General features: G+C 36.4%; 1 protein-coding gene and 1 non-coding gene across 2 annotated transcripts in view; both read right to left on the bottom strand.

The window, feature by feature from the left end:
* Pde4b (phosphodiesterase 4B) overlaps positions 1-15,944 on the bottom strand; it is a 445,525-nt gene extending 429,581 nt beyond the window's left edge. The window contains exons 1-2 of the mRNA XM_048351502.1: positions 15,878-15,944; positions 8,871-9,109 (exon numbers count right to left, since the gene is read on the bottom strand). Of these exons, the coding sequence (XP_048207459.1) occupies positions 8,871-9,109; positions 15,878-15,919 (281 nt within the window). The 5' untranslated portion in view covers positions 15,920-15,944. The remainder of the gene's footprint in view (positions 1-8,870; positions 9,110-15,877) is intronic.
* Positions 15,945-18,287: 2,343 nt separating this feature from the next.
* LOC125355855 lies at positions 18,288-18,400 on the bottom strand. The gene has a single exon (XR_007211776.1). It is a non-coding gene; the product is annotated as a U5 spliceosomal RNA (small nuclear RNA).
* Between the last annotated feature and the right edge of the window lie 467 nt (positions 18,401-18,867).

The following is an 18,867-nucleotide window of genomic DNA, read 5'->3' as shown; positions in this document are numbered from 1 at the left end:
ATCACTTTAGTGTTCATCTAATATTATCTCAACTTACATTTACTTAATCCTATCACCCTGCCTTTTACCTTATCACATTTATATCAGTCAACAGTCTTCTTGTAAGTTGTAATTACTATTGTAATCAGCTTATACCTCAATGAACAGACTTGTCTTTATCAGTTACTATATGTAGGATTTGCAAGTGCATTTAAATAAGATAATAAAATAATATGATTTAATTTCCGTGAATCTTTCTGGCCTCAGGAGCTACCGCTGCTGAGATGCTTGAAGAGCAATAACCCTTCCTTGTATGCAAAGTAAAGCTACCACTTACTTTGAATAACACTATATTAAGCTGAACAAATACCTACTTATGTAAGTATCTGTATTTACATAACTCATAGTTTTAGATGTCTGTCTTTATAGGGTCCATAACCTGGGTCTCCTTGTCATGTAATCTCTTATGTTTCCTCAGTATCATCTCTAATGTAGGCTAAGCTTCTCTGATCGAGAGAAACACAGAACAACACAGGTTTTTAAGAATTTATTTCACATTAAAATCCATTCTGGCATGGTGAAGTTACCACAAGCTCAGGGCCTTCAGCCTCGGTGATCCATCAGGCCTGGGCTGTTGCCTTGGCCACATAGCACAAGACATTCCACCACTGCATGCCCATCCCAACCAGCAGAAGAAGAGAAAGAGGAAGGAGAAGGGAGACAGATGTTTCTTCATTTCCAGAGCATCATTTGGCCACAATCTAGTCTCCCAGGTTCCAGCGAAATGAAGAGGAAGCATGAGAAAGACTAAGCCTCAGCTCTGGAGTTTTCCTACTACTTGAGAAGGAAAGAGTGGATGGGGTTCTACCCTATACCCCAGTAGATCAAATACTTCATGGATACAGGGAAATTCTCTGTCCTTTTTCAATATTGACCTCCAGCTCCATGCATAGTGTTTGGTTCAATAAATTTCCTCTGATCATTCTCCCTGTCCTGTTACTAATTCAGTCACCATCACTGCTTGTTTGGACTTAAAGATGCATTGTTCTAAATCATCTTTCTATCCCTATCCTCTCAGTCTATCATCCAGGCTGCCATCAGAATCAACTAAATAAAAAATGTTCTTTCATTTTATTTTGTACTGCCCTTATAAAGATCTAGTACCCTCCAGATAAAATCCAATTTTCCAGCAGAGCCTTCAAGGACAGTTCCAATTGCACTTCACCATATTCACCCGATTCTCCCGCATAGCAAAGCTAAATATAGCTTCTTCAGTATGCTATCCTTTTTCATGCCTTTGTGTATTTATTGCTCCATTCCTCAATTCACCCTTCTGAACTCTCACAACACCTTATACATGCCTTGTATTGCATTGTTTTGTGACATTTTATGTGCTTATAATTTTCTTCTTTGCATGCAAAGTAAAGCTACTACTTATTGTGAATAACACTACATTAAAGTGAACAGATTCCGTTCATTATTCTGGTAGGTTAAAGCCATGACAAGAAATGGCAGAGGCTATGTTTTGTTCTTTCTGTTCCTAGCCCTAAGACAACTCTAATACATATGAGTATATATATAAAATGACTACACATTTTTACAGAATGAAGTATCACTAGCCTAACTAAAACTAAGAAATCTGTTTATCTGGATAACTTGGCAGGCCCTTCTAAAGCTGACAGCCACCTGGCCAAGAACTTCCAAAGTCAGAATGGCTATTCCCTAGGAACAATAGAAATGGAATAAACTTTACCATTAATGTGTTCTCTAAGGTGAACTGATCAGGTTTTGTTTAACATGAAATAAGCCAATAAGAAGGGGACAAGGGAATGGTGAAGACAAATTAGGGGCCTGGTATCTGGGTAAGAGTTCCTAGAGAGGGAGGGGTTAACACAGTTGGAACTTACCCACAAGCACCAAAAGAGGGAGTCCTTGATTTTGTTATTTTTCATACATATGAAGCAAAGGAAAAGGAAGAAGGGTAGGAGTTGAAATCTTTTGGCCAGCAAACACCAAAGGATGGAGTCTTTCCCTTATTTACTTCAAGTATTGTAGTTTCATTATAGGTATTTTTGCTTTACCTTAAGGAATAATGCATACCCCACAAGGTCATTGTAGATTTAAGCTTATATAAGATGGGAGTGAAAAGCATACATTATATACTCTCATGTATTATAATAAGAAAATTACCTATAAAGCATTACACTAATTATTATAATCATAGAAGTTAGAATAAATAATACGTACATTTTGTAAATACCTGTGCTGATAACAGAGTAGATTAGCAATGAATGCAGAGGGGACAATGTGAGATTTAAAAGATACATTGGTCAGTATTTTATATAGCTGAAATGGTAAGTTGGTGAGCTATCAATTGTAATGCTTGGTGCATAAATCACAAATGTGCTTTCTGTAGCCCGAAGATTTCAGTGGGAGTCGAAGCCTGGTGAGAGCTGAACAGCTGTGTGTGACATCAATTTCCTCTGCTCACACCAGCTTGGTGTTGAATCAATGGCTTTTACCCACAGTTTGTGGGTTATTTTGATTTTGCAGACAGGGCTTGAGGATCTGTAGTTGAGAGGCAGCATGAAAGTATAAAATATTTTTATTGAAAATCTCATCAGACTGTCAACAGACCAGGGAAAAAGTCATTTGAAATTCACAGCCCCCACCTCAGAAGACCAAGACTTTCCTGTGAATGGTTGGGAGAGCCCTGGAAGTGGATTCCAGCCTTCCAGGTAGCAGCAGGCAAAGCTGTGACTCCTCAGTGAAGGTGGATGTTGGGGCAGAAAATGCTAGGTACATCACACCTAAGTTAATAGATGACCAGAGAAAACCATACTGTTCATAGCTGAAATATTTAGAGAAACCAGGAGCCATTTTTAGGGAAAATAGAAGCAGGGGGAAAACTGAATATTTATCTTTGCTTTGTGGGAGCAATAAGAGAAAAATCAGAACTGTTCTTTATGAAAACCTTGAAACAAAATTCCCTGACTTACTGTTCCTTTGCCTCTTCCTCTCAACTGAAAATGTGGCTGATCTCAGTCGTGTTTTATCATTAAGATCTCAACATTCTTCCAACTTCAGCAGCTATACAACTGGGGATTCAATCCTACCACAATCAGCTGACTAGGCATACCCCCCCTCAAAAAAGTGTCCCCAGGTAAAACCCTAACACTTAAACACTTCAGTGATCAGGACCATTCTTATCTGAAGCTGAAAGGAGAGATGAGGATTTATTCTCAGCAGATGACCTAACTAGCCTGTAACGAAATCTAAACCAATAAACAGACATCACCTAGGAACTTGTTAGAGATACACATTCCCAGATCCTCCCCCAGACTCTCAGACCCACCCCCTCTCAGTCCCCTCCTCTGCCCTCCCCACTTTCCAGCAAACACTTTCAATAAGTCTTTGAGGACATGATAAAACACCTAATATTTGATAACTACTACTCTCTACCTTTGAAAATGTGGTTCTACTTTTCTGATTTTTCTCTTGTTTCTAATTCAATCATTTTTTTTCTATCTTGGACGTATGCATTTCAAAAGAAGTATTTAATCCAATCTAAAGCATGACTTTTCTCCTGCATCAACTACTGCCCATCTGCTTACCTTCAATCAATCACTCCCCAGCAAATGGTTCCATCTAATCAAGAATGATATGGCCAGGTTGCCACACTGTAAAATTTTCTTCACATCTATTTTTAGTCCTAATTAGCTTCCATTCTCACTCAGCTTTCATCAACAGTCTTGGGAAAGGCCTTTTAGAGCCAGACACTGGGACTTATATCCATAATTGGGAAGATCATATGTTCAAAGCCAACTTGGACAATATTGTGACCTCCTCATCTCAATAAGCAACTTGATCATGGTGGAAGAAGCCTATAATCCCAAGTACACAGGAGGCTGTCTGTAAGGGGATCATAGTTCCAACAGTTTTAGGAAAAACTACCAAGACTCTTCTGAAAAATAACTAAACCAAGTATGTGAGAGAGAGAGAGACAGAGAGAGTAGGGGCATGACTCAGGTGGTAGAGCACTTGACAAAAAAGACTGTAGTAAGCACAGGACAGACAAAAAATAAAACAGATTATATTGCTGTTTCTCATCTTAATGTATGTTTACTTTAAAGTTCTCTTCTATTCTCTGTTGACACTTTTTCTTTTGCTTTGCTTTTTTGGGGGTAATATTTGGTTTGAACTCAGAACGTTATTCTTGCTAAGGCTGGTCATCTAGCACTTAAACCATAACCAAAGCTTTTTTGTTTCCAGTTTATTCCTGGGATGTTCTGTCCCACAAGCATACTGTTTATGATTCCCAAATAGGTGGAATGACAGGCACACAATAACATACCCAGATTTTTATCGGTTGAGATGGAATCACACTTATATTTAGACCTTGCTGGCTTTGAACTGGGATAACTCATCCTCCTGAGTAGCTAGGATCACACGTTTAAGCCAACTCCCCATATTCACTTTTACTATAACATTCAATGTATTAAAGAGCACTAGAACAACTGAGCTGATGCAAAAAAAAATATTACCAGTTCTCTGAATATTACTCATTGTTCATAAGTGGCATCTCTAATTGTTTTGATTTGTGATTCTCAATGGCAAATGGTATCAACCTTCTTCTCAAATGTTTATGTGCCATCTGTAATTGTTTGGAAAAGTGTCTGTTGACATCTGCCTATTTTCTAATTGGATTGATTGTTCCCCCCCCTCTCTCTCTCACTCGTTTTTATTTTTATTTTTTGCTGGTCTAGGACTTGAACTCAGGGCCTGGACTCTGTCCATGAGCTTCTTTTGTTCAAGACTAGCACTCTAACACAGGGCCACTTCCAGGTTTTTCTGAGTAGTTTATTGGAGGTAAGAGTCTCACGGACTTTTCTGCCCAGGATGGCTTCAAACTGTGATCCTCAGATCTCAGCCTCCTGAGTATAAACATTTGAAAAGATGTCCCATATCATTTGCCATTGGAAGTCACTAATTAATGTCCTACATGCATCATGAACATTTTTTTTTTTACTTCTCACCCAAATTCTGAAAAGTAGGTGATGAGGAAACAAGACAATGAGATGGAGGCCGTGTAATGTCCTAACTCTTGATTTTTTTTTTTTTGCCAGTCCTAGAGCTTGAACTCAGGGCCCGTGCACTGTCCCTGGCTTCTTTTTACTCAAGGCTAGCACTTTACCACTTGACCTAAAGCACCACTTCTGGCTTTTTCTATATACGTGGTGCTGGGCTGGGAATATGGCATAGTGGTAGAGTCCTTGTCTCGTATACATGAAGCCCTGGGTTCAATTCCTCAGCACTATGTATATAGAAAAAGCCAGAAGGAGCACTGTGGCTCAAATGGTACAGTGCTAGCCTTTAGAAAAAAAGAAGCCAAGAATAGTTCTCAGGCCCTGAGTTGAAGCCCCAGGACTGGCCAAACAACAACAAAAAAAAGTCTACATATGCGGTGTGAGGAATCAAACCCAGGGCTTCATGTATGCGAGGCAAGCACTCTACCACTAGATCATATTCCCAGCCCCTGTCCTAACTCTTTCTTGCTCTATGATAAATAAAACCCATACCTTTACATCCCACAGCTTTTTCCTGAAATGACAGGCTGCCTTCCTCATGAATGGACACTATCACCCAAGAGTTTATATTAATGTTTTCATATTTGTCTTTATATACAACAAGCTGCTCTTCATTTGTGTTCACTCAAATCCTTTCACTGGCTTTGATGACTGGGTATAGCACATCTAGTCCCATTCTCTGGTAAAGTTAACACACCAGTCAGGAACCCAAGGTTAGTTTTTGTCTTTGGTAAAACTCAAAGCATTTATAAAAATCAAAGGTCCTGTCCTAGAGATGGTTAGTAGTGAAGAACAGAGATACACAAACTCTTGTGAGCTAGTTTCTGTGTTTTTTTTTAACACAACCAGGCTCACTCATATACAATTTATCTATGGCTATTTTCACAGCACTGCAGTGGTATTGAATAGTGATGACACACCATACAACTTCCAAAACTGAAAATATTTCCTGGCTGGCGTTTTTGAGAGAACTCATGAAGACAGACACAATATTCTAGCTATGTGTTAACTGTGATTTGTTTTTACAACCTAATCTGCCTTCCTTATCTCTCTGAATTTCCATCAAGTTGATACAGTGAAGACAGCTAGGATGCTACCCACTTGAATCAAATAATCTTTGGAGCAGATTCCACTATATCAATCCCAGTAGTTTTCAACCACCCACATCACAATAGAAGCATTTTCAAGGGATGTATACAAAATTTTTTAGTTGCTATACTTAGAAATAAAATTAGAGCTAAGGCTTCCACATCTTTAAAAAACATAGTTAACTAAAATAAAATAAGCATGATCTGAATGAATTAGTAACATGGGATATTAGCTAAATATACAATATAATCTCTTCGGATAATGACTAAATCCTGCATTTCATACTAAAATATAGACACCCGGCATGAAGCTACTGATTCTTAAAACATGTTTTGTAATTTTCAAGAGGATTTATTGCTTATTGATTAAGAGTAGGGAAAGTAACCTCTGATGATAACCTAACATAGGCTCAGTACCTTGTACTGAGTAGCTTAAATGGCCTGTGTATAATTATTACCTTTATTATATGGATGAAAACATTCAACTAAGAGAGATAAACAAGAAAGAGCTAAACATCAGAGTCTAGATTTTATACTTCTAAAGGTGAGACAATTCCACAAATCCTAAAATGTCCTTATGAGGTATTATTCAAATGCCCTGAAAAAAAAAAAGCAATGACAGCAACAACACTTACCAATAACTCACCTTGCCATGGCTGGATTTGGAGAACTGTGGGCTTTGGAGGGAGGGGTTAGTTTTATATGGGTGGTAGGTAAGTTCAGGAAAGCCTGTCTTTTCAACTAATATAGAAACATTTGATATTTTAACAACAGGGACAACTTATACAAGTAATAAATTGCTGAAAACAGAAATCTGGAAGTCTTTAAGAGTCCAAATCCACAATTATGCATAAGCATAACAAGATTAATCATGTGAGCGATTTGACCATACAAGCTAGATGGGAGCCATCTTCCATTTTAGTTCTCAGTTATTGTCTAGGATGGTTGTCATACTACTTCAGAAAAACTGAAGAGGGGAACCAGAGCTCTATGATGTTCACAGTAATCATTTACTGTGCCACTCTGCTATCCCCACGTTGTTGGACGTGCTTCCTGCTGTTAACTGTGATAGCCAGAGTTTTCATAATTTAATTCTCATAATATTAAATTAACACAGACTGGAGACGTCCAGTATTATCTGAAAGACCACACTGGGCTGCTCATAAGCACTATGCAGCTAAGCATGTGTCAAAGCCACATAGCATACCATAAGAGGCATGTATTTTATAAAATTTATTAAAGTGATGTTCACACAAAAATTCGCTGTGTTCAATCCTCCTTAATACATTGGTTCAAAAAAAAGTGATTTTTAAAGCACCACATTATTTCAATTTATAATTATGGAAATTATAGATTGTTTTTAACTTTAATAATAAATTTCCAACTTATGTAAGTGAGGTATTTTTGGAAAATATCTGAAAGTTATAAAGAGAACAAGAAAAGAAAAAGTAAGGAGCTACTCATAATTAATACATGCTAAACACCTCTTTGAGTAGTATTGTGGCACAGTTACAGAATTGTAATCTTTAATTTTTTTTTTTTTTTTTTGCCAGTCCTGGGCCTTGGACTCCAGGCCTGAGCACTGTCCCTGGCTTCTTCCCGCTCAAGGCTAGCACTCTGCCACTTGAGCCACAGCGCCGCTTCTGGCCGTTTTCTGTATATGTGGTGCTGGAGAATCGAACCTAGGGCCTCGTGTATCCGAGGCAGGCACTCTTGCCACTAGGCTATATCCCCAGCCCTGGAATTGTATTCTTTAATTTTTAAGGGAGTCTAACTATAAGGTATAACCTGTCCTTGAACTTGAGATCTTCCTGCCTCAGTTTCAAGAGGGCTTAGTGAGCACTACCACACTGACTTGACACCATACTCTTTTTTTTTTCTTTTTTGCCAATCCTGGGGCTTGGACTGAGGGCCTGAGCAGTGTCTCTGGCTTCTTTTGTTCAAGGTTTACACTCTACCACTTGAGCCACAGAGCCACTTCTGTGTTTTGTTTTTCTGTTTATGTGATACTGAGGAATCGAACCCAGGGCTTCATGGATGCAAAGCAAGCACTCTACCAGTAAGCCATATTCCCAACCTAACACCATACCCTTGATTAGTATTTTAACACTGGTTAAGAATAAACTCTTTCACAAATTTAGACTATATAATAGTCTAGGCATTTCTCAAAGCACTTTTGATTTTCACCTCTCATTCTTCTTTTGATTTATAAACAAGTTTTTAAATAGATACTCAAAAAGTGAGATTTGCACTGCCCTACATATAAAACTGTACATCACTCTGACAATAAAGAAATTAAAAAAATGAGATTTGTAAAATGGAATTATAATATGAAGATGTTAGGAACATGTATAGAGTATAAGATAAAAATACTCTAAGAAAAGATAATATATAAAGTACCTAGAATTATTTTTGCTTTTCTAAATTAGAAGATACTAACTTGCAATGAATAATTCTGTTTCAAATGAAAAGCAAATCATAAATGCAAATATTTTTCATTCCCTTCTGAATGGACTCTATATAAAATATGCTTTTAAGAAACAGAACACATTGCTACTGTTTTAAAGGTTCATCTTGCTGTCCAAAGGTAAGTACATTTTCAAAATGTCAGCATCTTAATTACTCCACAGATGATTACCTTTTGGTCACATGAATTGTATTCTGCAGTCAATGGAAAATGAAATTTAGCATGGACATTTATTTTGAGGCTACTCACCACTCTTGGCTAACAGTTGTTATGGCAATACTTGGAAGCGTTGTCAAAGGTAATGTGGTCGGCCTAGAAATGCCATCTCCCTCCGGAGTCCTTGCCCTTTCACTCTGCCTTTGGGACAATGGTGGTAACTGTAAGTTTCCTGAGCAACACCTTCTCCCTCTCCAGAGGTCAATCCCCAGGGTATTACTGGAAGAGCTGTAGGATTTACTCAAGCTACATTCAAAATAATCTTTCACATTCTGTAGGAGCCACCGAGAAAGAAAAGAAGAAGAAGAAAAAGACAATGAAATTCAAATATTTAAACTGGTAAAAATGAAATAAGCTGACAGCTACCTTATATTTGGAAACTAGCATTGATTACAAATACTTAAGAGACTTCAAAGATTAATAAACTTATCTGCTGAAAATTCCTAGAGATCTGGTGCCCTTAGATAATGTTTATCAGAAATAGCAAGAAATGTGTTGGAAGGTTTTCTCTCTTTTTTCTTTATGTTTTACTTCCTTTTCTAGTTTTTAAGATTGAAAGTGTATTTTGGAAATCAGTGCTATCATTGTGGGACATGTAAATAAACTATAATAAATTAAGAAGTTTCTGGTTCAGTGTTTTGATGTAAACATAAAAACATCTTGATACATGGGTTGACTGGCTGTTTCTGGTGTTTGTTTGTTTTTTAAGGTGGGAGTCCTTGTAGATAATGCTTCTGGTTTTATTAAAATTATAGAAGGTCTCAGAGAAAGATAAGTACTTTCAAAGAATAAGTACTCTATCCAGTCTTGAACTGCTATGCTGGAGTGCATGCCCTAATGCTGCTATGAATTGAACACTTGTGAGAAGACAAAGGCATTGTTGCTAGAACCAATGATGACAGCTATTCATCTTTCCCATATATCTGGGGTGACTGTGGTTCCTGGTACTGATGGTAGTGGAATTCCCCAGTTCAAAGACAGAAAATGCTATGACAATACAATGACCACCTAGAGCTTCTTGTGATTTAAAACCCATGATCTCCACTTCCTTTATATATATATATATACAGGATCTGACTACGTCAATCTGATTAACTTCAACTCAATATGTAGCCCAGGCTGGTCTGAAATTCACAATTCCTCTGCCGCAGGCTGTGGAACACTGGGATTTTAGGTGTGTGCCACAGTATTTGCTATTCTTCACTTATATTAATGGAGTTATGGAAGTCCTACCATCAAATTAAAGTTGCTCACCCAAAAATCTACTGCCCTAAAATCACAAGTACTTCCTACCAGTCCATCAAGCTGAACTTAGGAGAACCTGAGATTTATTTTCTGGGGTTTAAACTAACATAAGTTCTCTATCTTCATCTTTTCTACTCAATGGATCTTACGCTAGTCATAAAGGATTCAATAACTCACAGTCAATGTTCTACAGTCTCAAAGCTTTTATTCACTCAACAAATATTTGGTGTAAAACTATTATGTTTTTGTACTGTGTTATTTCACAATGATAAAAAAGCAAAAAGAGGCATAGTATCTCTTCTGATGAAACTTCTTTCCAGTGACTTGCACTTCTATGATCCACACAAGACCACATTCTTAAATCAGAAAGCTGGACAAGAAAAGTCTTGATGATTTTCAGGAGTTCCCTTCTCCCTATCTGGAAATAGGATGCTATTTTCTCATGTTTGGCTTATATTTTGGAAATAATCCTTACTTGAAATTCAAAAGAACCACAATTTGGTAAGAGGAAGACAACAAAATAATCTGATATTTTCAGAGTTTGAAATATTCTAGAATGCATAAGGTTTACTGCTAAGTAACTAGTTATGTTTAGTACTTACTGAATGCTGGTATGAGTAGGTGAGGGTGTGTATATATATATCTGTTAGTAGATACACTTATGTTAGAAATTATAGACTGAAGGGACTGGTGTGTGTGTGTGTGTGTGTGTGTGTGTGTGTGTGTGTGTGTGTGTGTGTGTGTGTCCTTCTTAACAGTCTCTCAAACCAGTTGAGGAGCAAGAATAAACAAAATGTCCCTGAAGAGACTTAAGAATAAATTCAAGGTCAGAAATCATAGCAATGTTATCTCAAAAATCATAAGTAAAGATACTTGAGAAAAACTGGGGACGCCAATAAAGTTATTAAGTATTTTTCTTTTAGACACACCAAGTTTAATTACAATAAATGAATGAAAGGGATCTTTGTTTTATCTTTGTTATTTGACAATTAACAGAATCACACCTACTAAAAAATAGTTTTCACACAAACTTGCCAACAAGCTTGAGTTTGCATATTTGAAGCAAATCTTTGACAAAGGATTTGCTTAAGAAAACCTTAGTTAATGCAACATACATTGTCACAAAACAAGAACATAATGGAATAGCTTTCCAGACATTAAATTAAATATTGAAGACATTAACATTTTTAAGTACATTCATTAATACATGTAGAGTTTGTCCTAATTACCTTACACTCCATAACTCATAATTCGTATTAGTCCCTCAAATCATTAACAGCCTCAAAGGCAAAATCTAAGTGGTCATTTCAGTCGCTAAATTTGTGATCTGATCGTGGCTGTATTTTCTTATTTTAACTATTATAGTTATAATTAACTGCAGGCCAATCATCAAATCAAAGTGTTTAGAGGATAGGAAAAATAATTTGAATATTATGCACCATAACATCTAAATTTCACCATATGTCTGAATAATCCTTAAAGAACCAAGCTAGCTTGGGACTGATCTCTGTCTACCACCATATTAAAAATTAGGATATACATACCGATACAATACATTGGTGCCTAAGTTGTCAAGGTTTTATTCTGTTGTAATGGATGTCTTCTCTTTTACATCATTTTTGGTGTGCTCCTAATTTTTAGTTTTTACCAGTACTAGGGCTTCTACTCAGGGCCTGAGCACTGTCCCCGGCTTCTTTTTGCTCAAGGTTACCACTTGAGCCAGAGTGCCACTTTCAGCTTTTTCTGTTTATGTGGTGCTGAGGAATTTAACCTAGGGCTTCATGCATGCTAGGCAAGCACTCTACCACTAAGCCACATTCCCAGCCCCTATATTGTTTTTCTTTTTTATTGGTTTGCATTTGTTATGTGAGGTTGTTGAGGGGGTTCATATTTCAGTGTTAGATCTCTACAAATTGACTCCAATCAATTTCATTCCTCATACCCACTCTCCCTGCACACTTCCCAGAAAGAAAAGGTTTTTCTTGGTTCCTATTTTTTTTAATTCTTTCAGTTGTACTTTGGGATATTATGAAATAGAATAAGATGTATTTCCTAGAACTGATAGTGTGCTTAGAGTCACATTAAATTTTGACCAGAGGCCAATTTTTTTTAACTTTATGAAATCGCAGTTAAAAATTCTGAGATTCATCAAATGACACTCAGGGCTCCCAGCAAGACTAAATGTCATGATGTTCCATGAGACAATAATAAAAAGTAATTTCATATTTTTAAATGTGGTTTTTTTTTATCACAGTTATCACCAATTATAAGAGAATTTTGCCCGGAAGTAATTCTCTTCTCTACAACTAGTTATGTTCTCTTCTTTGAAACATTCTCCCAAGACCAATGATTGAAAATACAAGGGGCTGGGGATATGGCCTAGTGGCAAGAGTGCCTGCCTCATATACATGAGGCCCTGGGTTCGATTCCCCAGCACCACATATACAGAAAATGGCCAGAAGTGGCGCTGTGGCTCAAGTGGCAGAGTGCTAGCCTTGAGCAAAAAGAAGCCAGGGACAGTGCTCAGGCCCTGAGTCCAAGCCCCAGGACTGGCAAAAAGAAAATACAAAACTATCACTGAAGTATAGATGTGGGCATTTGGCTCTTTTATAATGATAGAATATATGCACGTATATGCACATATAAATATATAATATAAATACACATATATGCTAAACACTAGCACATTCATACATAATATGCATATATATACACATATACATATAAGAATTTCTATCCCCTTTCTGTTACATATACACATAGCTTTTGATTTTTCTCTCTTACTCTGTTTTGCTATTTACATTAACTCCTCCTCAAAGCTATGTCTGTTTACCCTCTAAAACATCTTTTAATCTTGTTAGTCATAATTAACAATTGGTGTTCAGTACTTGATTTCTACTTAGTCTACTTCTTACTAGAAATTAATTTCCAAATGCAAAGCTTTGAATGCATACTATTCTTATTAAATTCATTGTACTACATCTTCTGTTTAAAGTATTTGAGTGCTACAAGTATACAAAACAGAATTTATACTTCATTCATTGATGTATTTACGCAAGCCCAAGCATAGTGTCCTACACAGTAAAGGCCTTTACATTCACTGTTCTTTCTCCAGATCTTCACAGGCTCCCTCATCACTGTTCACAGGTCATTTCTAGTGTCCTTCTGTGAATATCCAACTCTTGCCACACTATCATGATTGGCAACTTCTGCCTGCATTTTTCTGTCTAGGGTTATCAGATATGGGTGTTTTTTTTTTATAATTTTCAGTATACATCTGCCCTTATCTGTGAATTGTATGCTCCAAGTAGGCAAGGATTTCATGCTATTTTTTATTGAATCTCTAGAACCAAGAGCCATATTGACACAGAGTAGATACAAATTCGATTTAGATGAATGTTTAAATCACTAAATAAAAAATTTGCTGATTTAGAGTAACTAAAAATATACTAAAATATCCCTGGAATAAGGATGAATACTTAATACAAATGTGTTATAAAATATGTTTAACATGTGGATACTGTTCTAAATCCTACTGCTCCAAAGACATGTGAAACATGTTGAAAGTTTGAGCTACACAGTACAAAGTTCTAGATTGAGACTGCCCACCAGAAATGAGAAGCAAGCCACAAATGGGAGCTAAAAGTGCCATTTCAAAATTTCTGGCTGTTCAACTCACAAGTGAGAAAAAATATGAAATTTATTCTAAGAATATCTTTACTTAGTCTGGGGTATCTAAAACATTTCAGGATCTGAAATTAATTTTAAAATGTTTTTATTTTAACATGTGTGCTATGTAGTTTAAGCCCAAGATCTTTCTGCTTTCAGAACATTTCCATCCAGAGTAGTACTGAACAATCACAGGTGACTAGAAGCTATCATACTGGACCAAGTAAATCTAGGTGATGTTTACTCACTCAGATGCTGTTCTTTCTGCATATTATTGGAAGTAATCTTCCTGCTCTTTTGTCTGTAACTGTTTTTTGTCTCTATGTTCTTGGAAAAATTCAAGATTAAATCTCTAAAGGCACAATGAGAAAATAAAAATCGCTTGTCTATGTCTTATAGACATTGCTCAGTTTTAAATCTTCAAAAGAAGACAACAGAATTTTGGAACCCATGACATACACATAGTATTAAGGATTGCTCTCATTAATTGTTTGTTTTTAGGGAGAAAAACAAGTTCTAATGTCAAGGTATTTCCCTATAGAATTCCTAAACAGAACTTTTAGCCATTGATTTAAAAAGTTAGATGATGACAAGGGAATTTTCATTCTGGTCTAGGAGCAGAGAAAGGAGTGAAAGCAAAGTAATATTGTCACAGGTGATGAGAACAGAACAGGCTAACTAGGCCTCTCAATACCAAATAGAAATGGCAATGGGCATGGATTATGTTTTGGAAGAAATAACTTAAATAGTAAGTGTAAGCCTTGTTCCTGATCATAGGAGTCCTGGAAATTCTTATAAGTCCTACTGGGACCTAGAGAAGGCTGTGAATTAAACCCAAAACAAGCCTGACAATGTTCTGCTAAATGGTAAGGAGAAGGGACCATGAACTCTATGGAGACAGAGCCTAAGGACAAGGGCTGGACCGTACACTGGTCTGAGTTGTATAATGATTAAAGTTCCACTCAGAGGTTAGGTGAAGATCTCAAGCATGGAAGGAAAGTTGAAGCTCTCTATGACTAAGAAAGTTCATGCTCACATCAAAACCAATAACTGCTTTGCTATTCATGGCATCATGCCCATTTAGTACTGAGGCAAGACAGACAATGACAATGAAATGAATGATTCCTCAACTAGACAATAATTGAAGCTGTTACAAAAGGCAATCCAAGATGAGGCCACTACTACACACCTCTTTCCCTCTCTAGAGTAATGTAGTTAAGTACAAAGTTCCAATTTGACTATACTAAACGTAATTAGATGGAAAGAATAAGAACTCGATGAAATTCTGAAAGATGGCACATTACCACAAGGTATTATTTTAGATAAATTCAAGTCCTTCCCAGTTTTCCCACCTGTGAAGCAGAATCTTAACAATAAGAAGCTCTACTACAGAACAGAAAGAAAAATAAATTTTCTCTTCTCTCTAGTGTCTATGTGCACATCTGACTAATGAAAATAAATTTTAGAACAAGTAGTTAAAGGTTACACAAACAAGGCACACTAGTGATGGATCAGTCAACTGAAAGCAGGGAAACAATGAATATCAACTGAATAAAATCCAAAGCTATAAAGATAGTTGAGTCTATAGACTCAATGACATTGATTGGCCTTTACAAATATAATTACCTAGTCACTCTGGGATCATGTTTCAAATAGTCTGATTTGTAAATATGAGCAAGACTTGAAAATCTGCCTTCCCAATAAGCATCCAAGTAAAGCTAAGACTATAATGTGTAATATTACATTACATTGTACATTATCACAAATAGCTGTCAAAGATCCTACTACAGAAAGTTATGTTCAAGTGTTAGTTACACATGGGCAAAAGTGCTTAACATCAAAGGATGTTAAAGCAATATGGACAGACAAATTAGCTAAGAGAGTGTTTTTATGAATGAAAACAACAAAGCTGAAGCTCAAAAAATCTACAGGATGTAGAAAGGAAATTGTTCCTGTTAGCCATGTCACAAAATGTTGGGTCCTGATTTTGTCCAAGTCACTCAGTCATCTAGTTACAGATGAATAGCAATGAACATCCTTGTCTGCCTTTGGACGGAATTGCCTTGTGACTTCTTTATTGAACTAATTGCAATAGGAATACATCATCTCTGCCTTTTGCTACTTACATCATCTGCTGTCACTGTCATCACACTCCTGCTTTTCTTCATTATAGAGGTGGGAAATATCACCTTTTACAATAGCTGATGTTCAATACAGTTTTGATGACTATTGTCAAGGCCTGTAAGAGAAAACACACACACAAAAGGTATAGCTTTGTATCCTTAGTTAAATAAAAATATGTGGTGTATTCTTTAACATTTGAAATGTGTACATTGCACATGTTAAACAAATATCATGATTTACCAAACCAATTGTGTTTGACATGCTAAGATGTTCACATAATACAAAGGTCTAAGAAACTGGTACAAAGCTATTGAGGAAGAATGGAGGTTAATAGTTATGCTTCTAAATAATCATGGACCATGGAATATTAAAATAATGAGCATTTATACTTAATTTTACTTGCCAATAAAATTATTGAATCTCTTAACATCTGTAAGATTTTTTTCCATTTATATTAGCATATATTAGTAGCACAGAGGGTTTCATTATGATATCTGTATATGTATAAATTATGCTCACATCAAATTTACCCCATCACTCTCCCTCAACCCCCATCTCAGAACAATTTGAACAGGCATTATTGTTCTACACACACACACACACACACACACACACACACACACTACTTCAAGCATATGCATCCTTTACCCTCTTGTTTACCTTCCCTCTTCCACTAGTACCTAGTTCAAAACAAATATGTTTTCCATTTCTCATTCATTTTTTAGGGTAGACATTAATTGTACAAATATTTTACCATGAATGTTCACACATGCATGCATTATATTTTAATCATATTAACCCTCTCAATTGCTGCTTCCCTCTAATACCTCTTGTTTTTACAAAAGCTTTCAGTGAGTTTCCTTATGCCATCTTAAGACATAGATGCAGTGTATTTCAATATTATTTACCCTATATGTTTGATACTGTCAAAAATAAAAAGAAAGTAAAACAATAAAAGAATAACAGAAGAAAAAAAACCTCACCTCCATTCTTATCTTCAGTTTAAATCACTCACATATATAAGGTTTAACCTCTTTCATAGGCAAGTATTCAGCATAAATAACTTCAGCAACCAATATCGACAACAAGCCACAATCTCCTGGTTTCAGCCCCCTTAATAAATGGGTTAAAGACTTAAAGAGAAACTTCTCTGAAAAGGAAATCAGAATGGCCAAGAGGCACATGAAGAAGTGCTCAACATCACTGACCATAAAAGAAATGCAAATCAATACAACATTGCGATTCCATCTCATCCCAGTAAGAATAGCCATTATCAAGAAAACTAATCACAACAGATGGTGGCGGGGATGTGGCCAAAAGAGAACCCTACTACACTGTTGGTGGGAGTATAAACTTGTTCAGTCACTCTGAAAAGCAGTACAGAGGTTCCTCAAAAGGCTAAACATAGAGCTCCCCTATAGCCCAACAGCACCACTTTTGGGCATCTACCCAAAGGATTTCAAGCAAGACCACTCTAAAGCTACTAGCACAACTATGTTCATCACAGCACAATTTGTCATCACTAAAATATGGAACTAAGCTAGATGCCCCTCAGTAGAAGAATGGATCAAAAAATGTGTTACAAATACACAATGGAATTCTGTGTTTCCATCAGAATGACATTAACCTGTAAAATTGTAAAGTCCTATATGTTTTTTGTACTGCACATTTACACTCTAAGTATACAGATTTGAAAAGTCTGCTTCTCTATGGATAGATAATAGATAGAGTGATAGATACAGTGATAAAATTGTATCTAAGTGATATGTGAATAGGAATACTAAGTAGTGGTATTGTACTATCACCCAGGAAACCAGGGTTGAATTGCTAACACATAATTTGACTATATTATGCAGAAGACTGCAGTGAACCTAACAAAGTAGTTAAGTGAGTCGAGGAGGGAGAACTCTGCCTTTGCCTTTATAGAGAGAACCACTGCTCAGGCATCTGACTCAATGTGGAAAAAAAAAAACACATTCCCTCAGCATACACTGGGAGTGAGTACAAAAACTATGCATGCTCCTCTCACACTGACCAGACTACAGAAAATGAAACTTTAAAGCACCCACAGTAAATCTGCTTGAATTCAAGCAAAAGTTGATAAGCAACAGATAGTTCATTCCAGTTTAATTCACTCTTGTGTCTCTACAAGGCTGACCTGGGGGAAAAAGAATCTTATATTCCTAAGATATTTTTAAAAACAAGTGTCAATCAAGTGTGGTGGGTCATGCCTATAGCCCTAGTTACTTGGGAGTAAAAGATAAAAAGATAGGAGGACCGTGGGTACTGTGGTCTGAGGTTGCTCGGGCAATAGTTGGAGATTCTACCTGAAAACAAACTAAAGCAAAAATAATATTTAAGGCTGGAGGAGAGACTCAAACAAGCAGGATAGTCTGAGTTCAAATTCTAGTACCACCAAAAAATTAATAAAAACAAACTGAGTTAAGACTCAGAAGTGTTCCTCTCCATAGAAATCTTTAGTAAAGGGCAAAAGGTTTATATGATCTGAAGAGAAACCAGAGAAAGTTGTGGAAAAAGTTATATTAGGTGAAGTAAGCCAAACCCAAAGAAATGCAAGTTACGTGGTTTCCCTCATATATAAGAAGTAGAATATGTCTACGATATTCTTAACGGGGATCTTAACCCAATTGCTTAATATATAGGACCAAATATGATGAAGTGTACCAATATAAACTCTAAGCTATGGAAACAAAGTTCTTATTATGTAAAGTACGTAGTTATGTTTATTTTTATTTTTAGTCATTTTTTTCTTTCATCTCTCTTAATTTTCTGTACCTTTTGTCTTGTATATAAGATTATTTGACCAGGGGAGAGAAAAGGAATCACAGAAACAGCAAGTCAAAGAACCAACTAATACAACAATGATATTTAACAATAGGTTGGATATCACCCTTTCAACTTGGGGGAGGAGAGTATGAAGGGGTAAGTGGGAGAAAACTAAGGATGGAGTAACATTGTCTAAAAGAAAATG

Source organism: Perognathus longimembris, chromosome 7 (assembly GCF_023159225.1).
Source record: "Perognathus longimembris pacificus isolate PPM17 chromosome 7, ASM2315922v1, whole genome shotgun sequence".
In the NCBI taxonomy this organism is placed as follows: Eukaryota; Metazoa; Chordata; class Mammalia; order Rodentia; family Heteromyidae; genus Perognathus; species Perognathus longimembris.
Note: the sequence above shows the minus strand (reverse complement) of the source record. Positions and strands in the feature narration are given on the sequence as shown.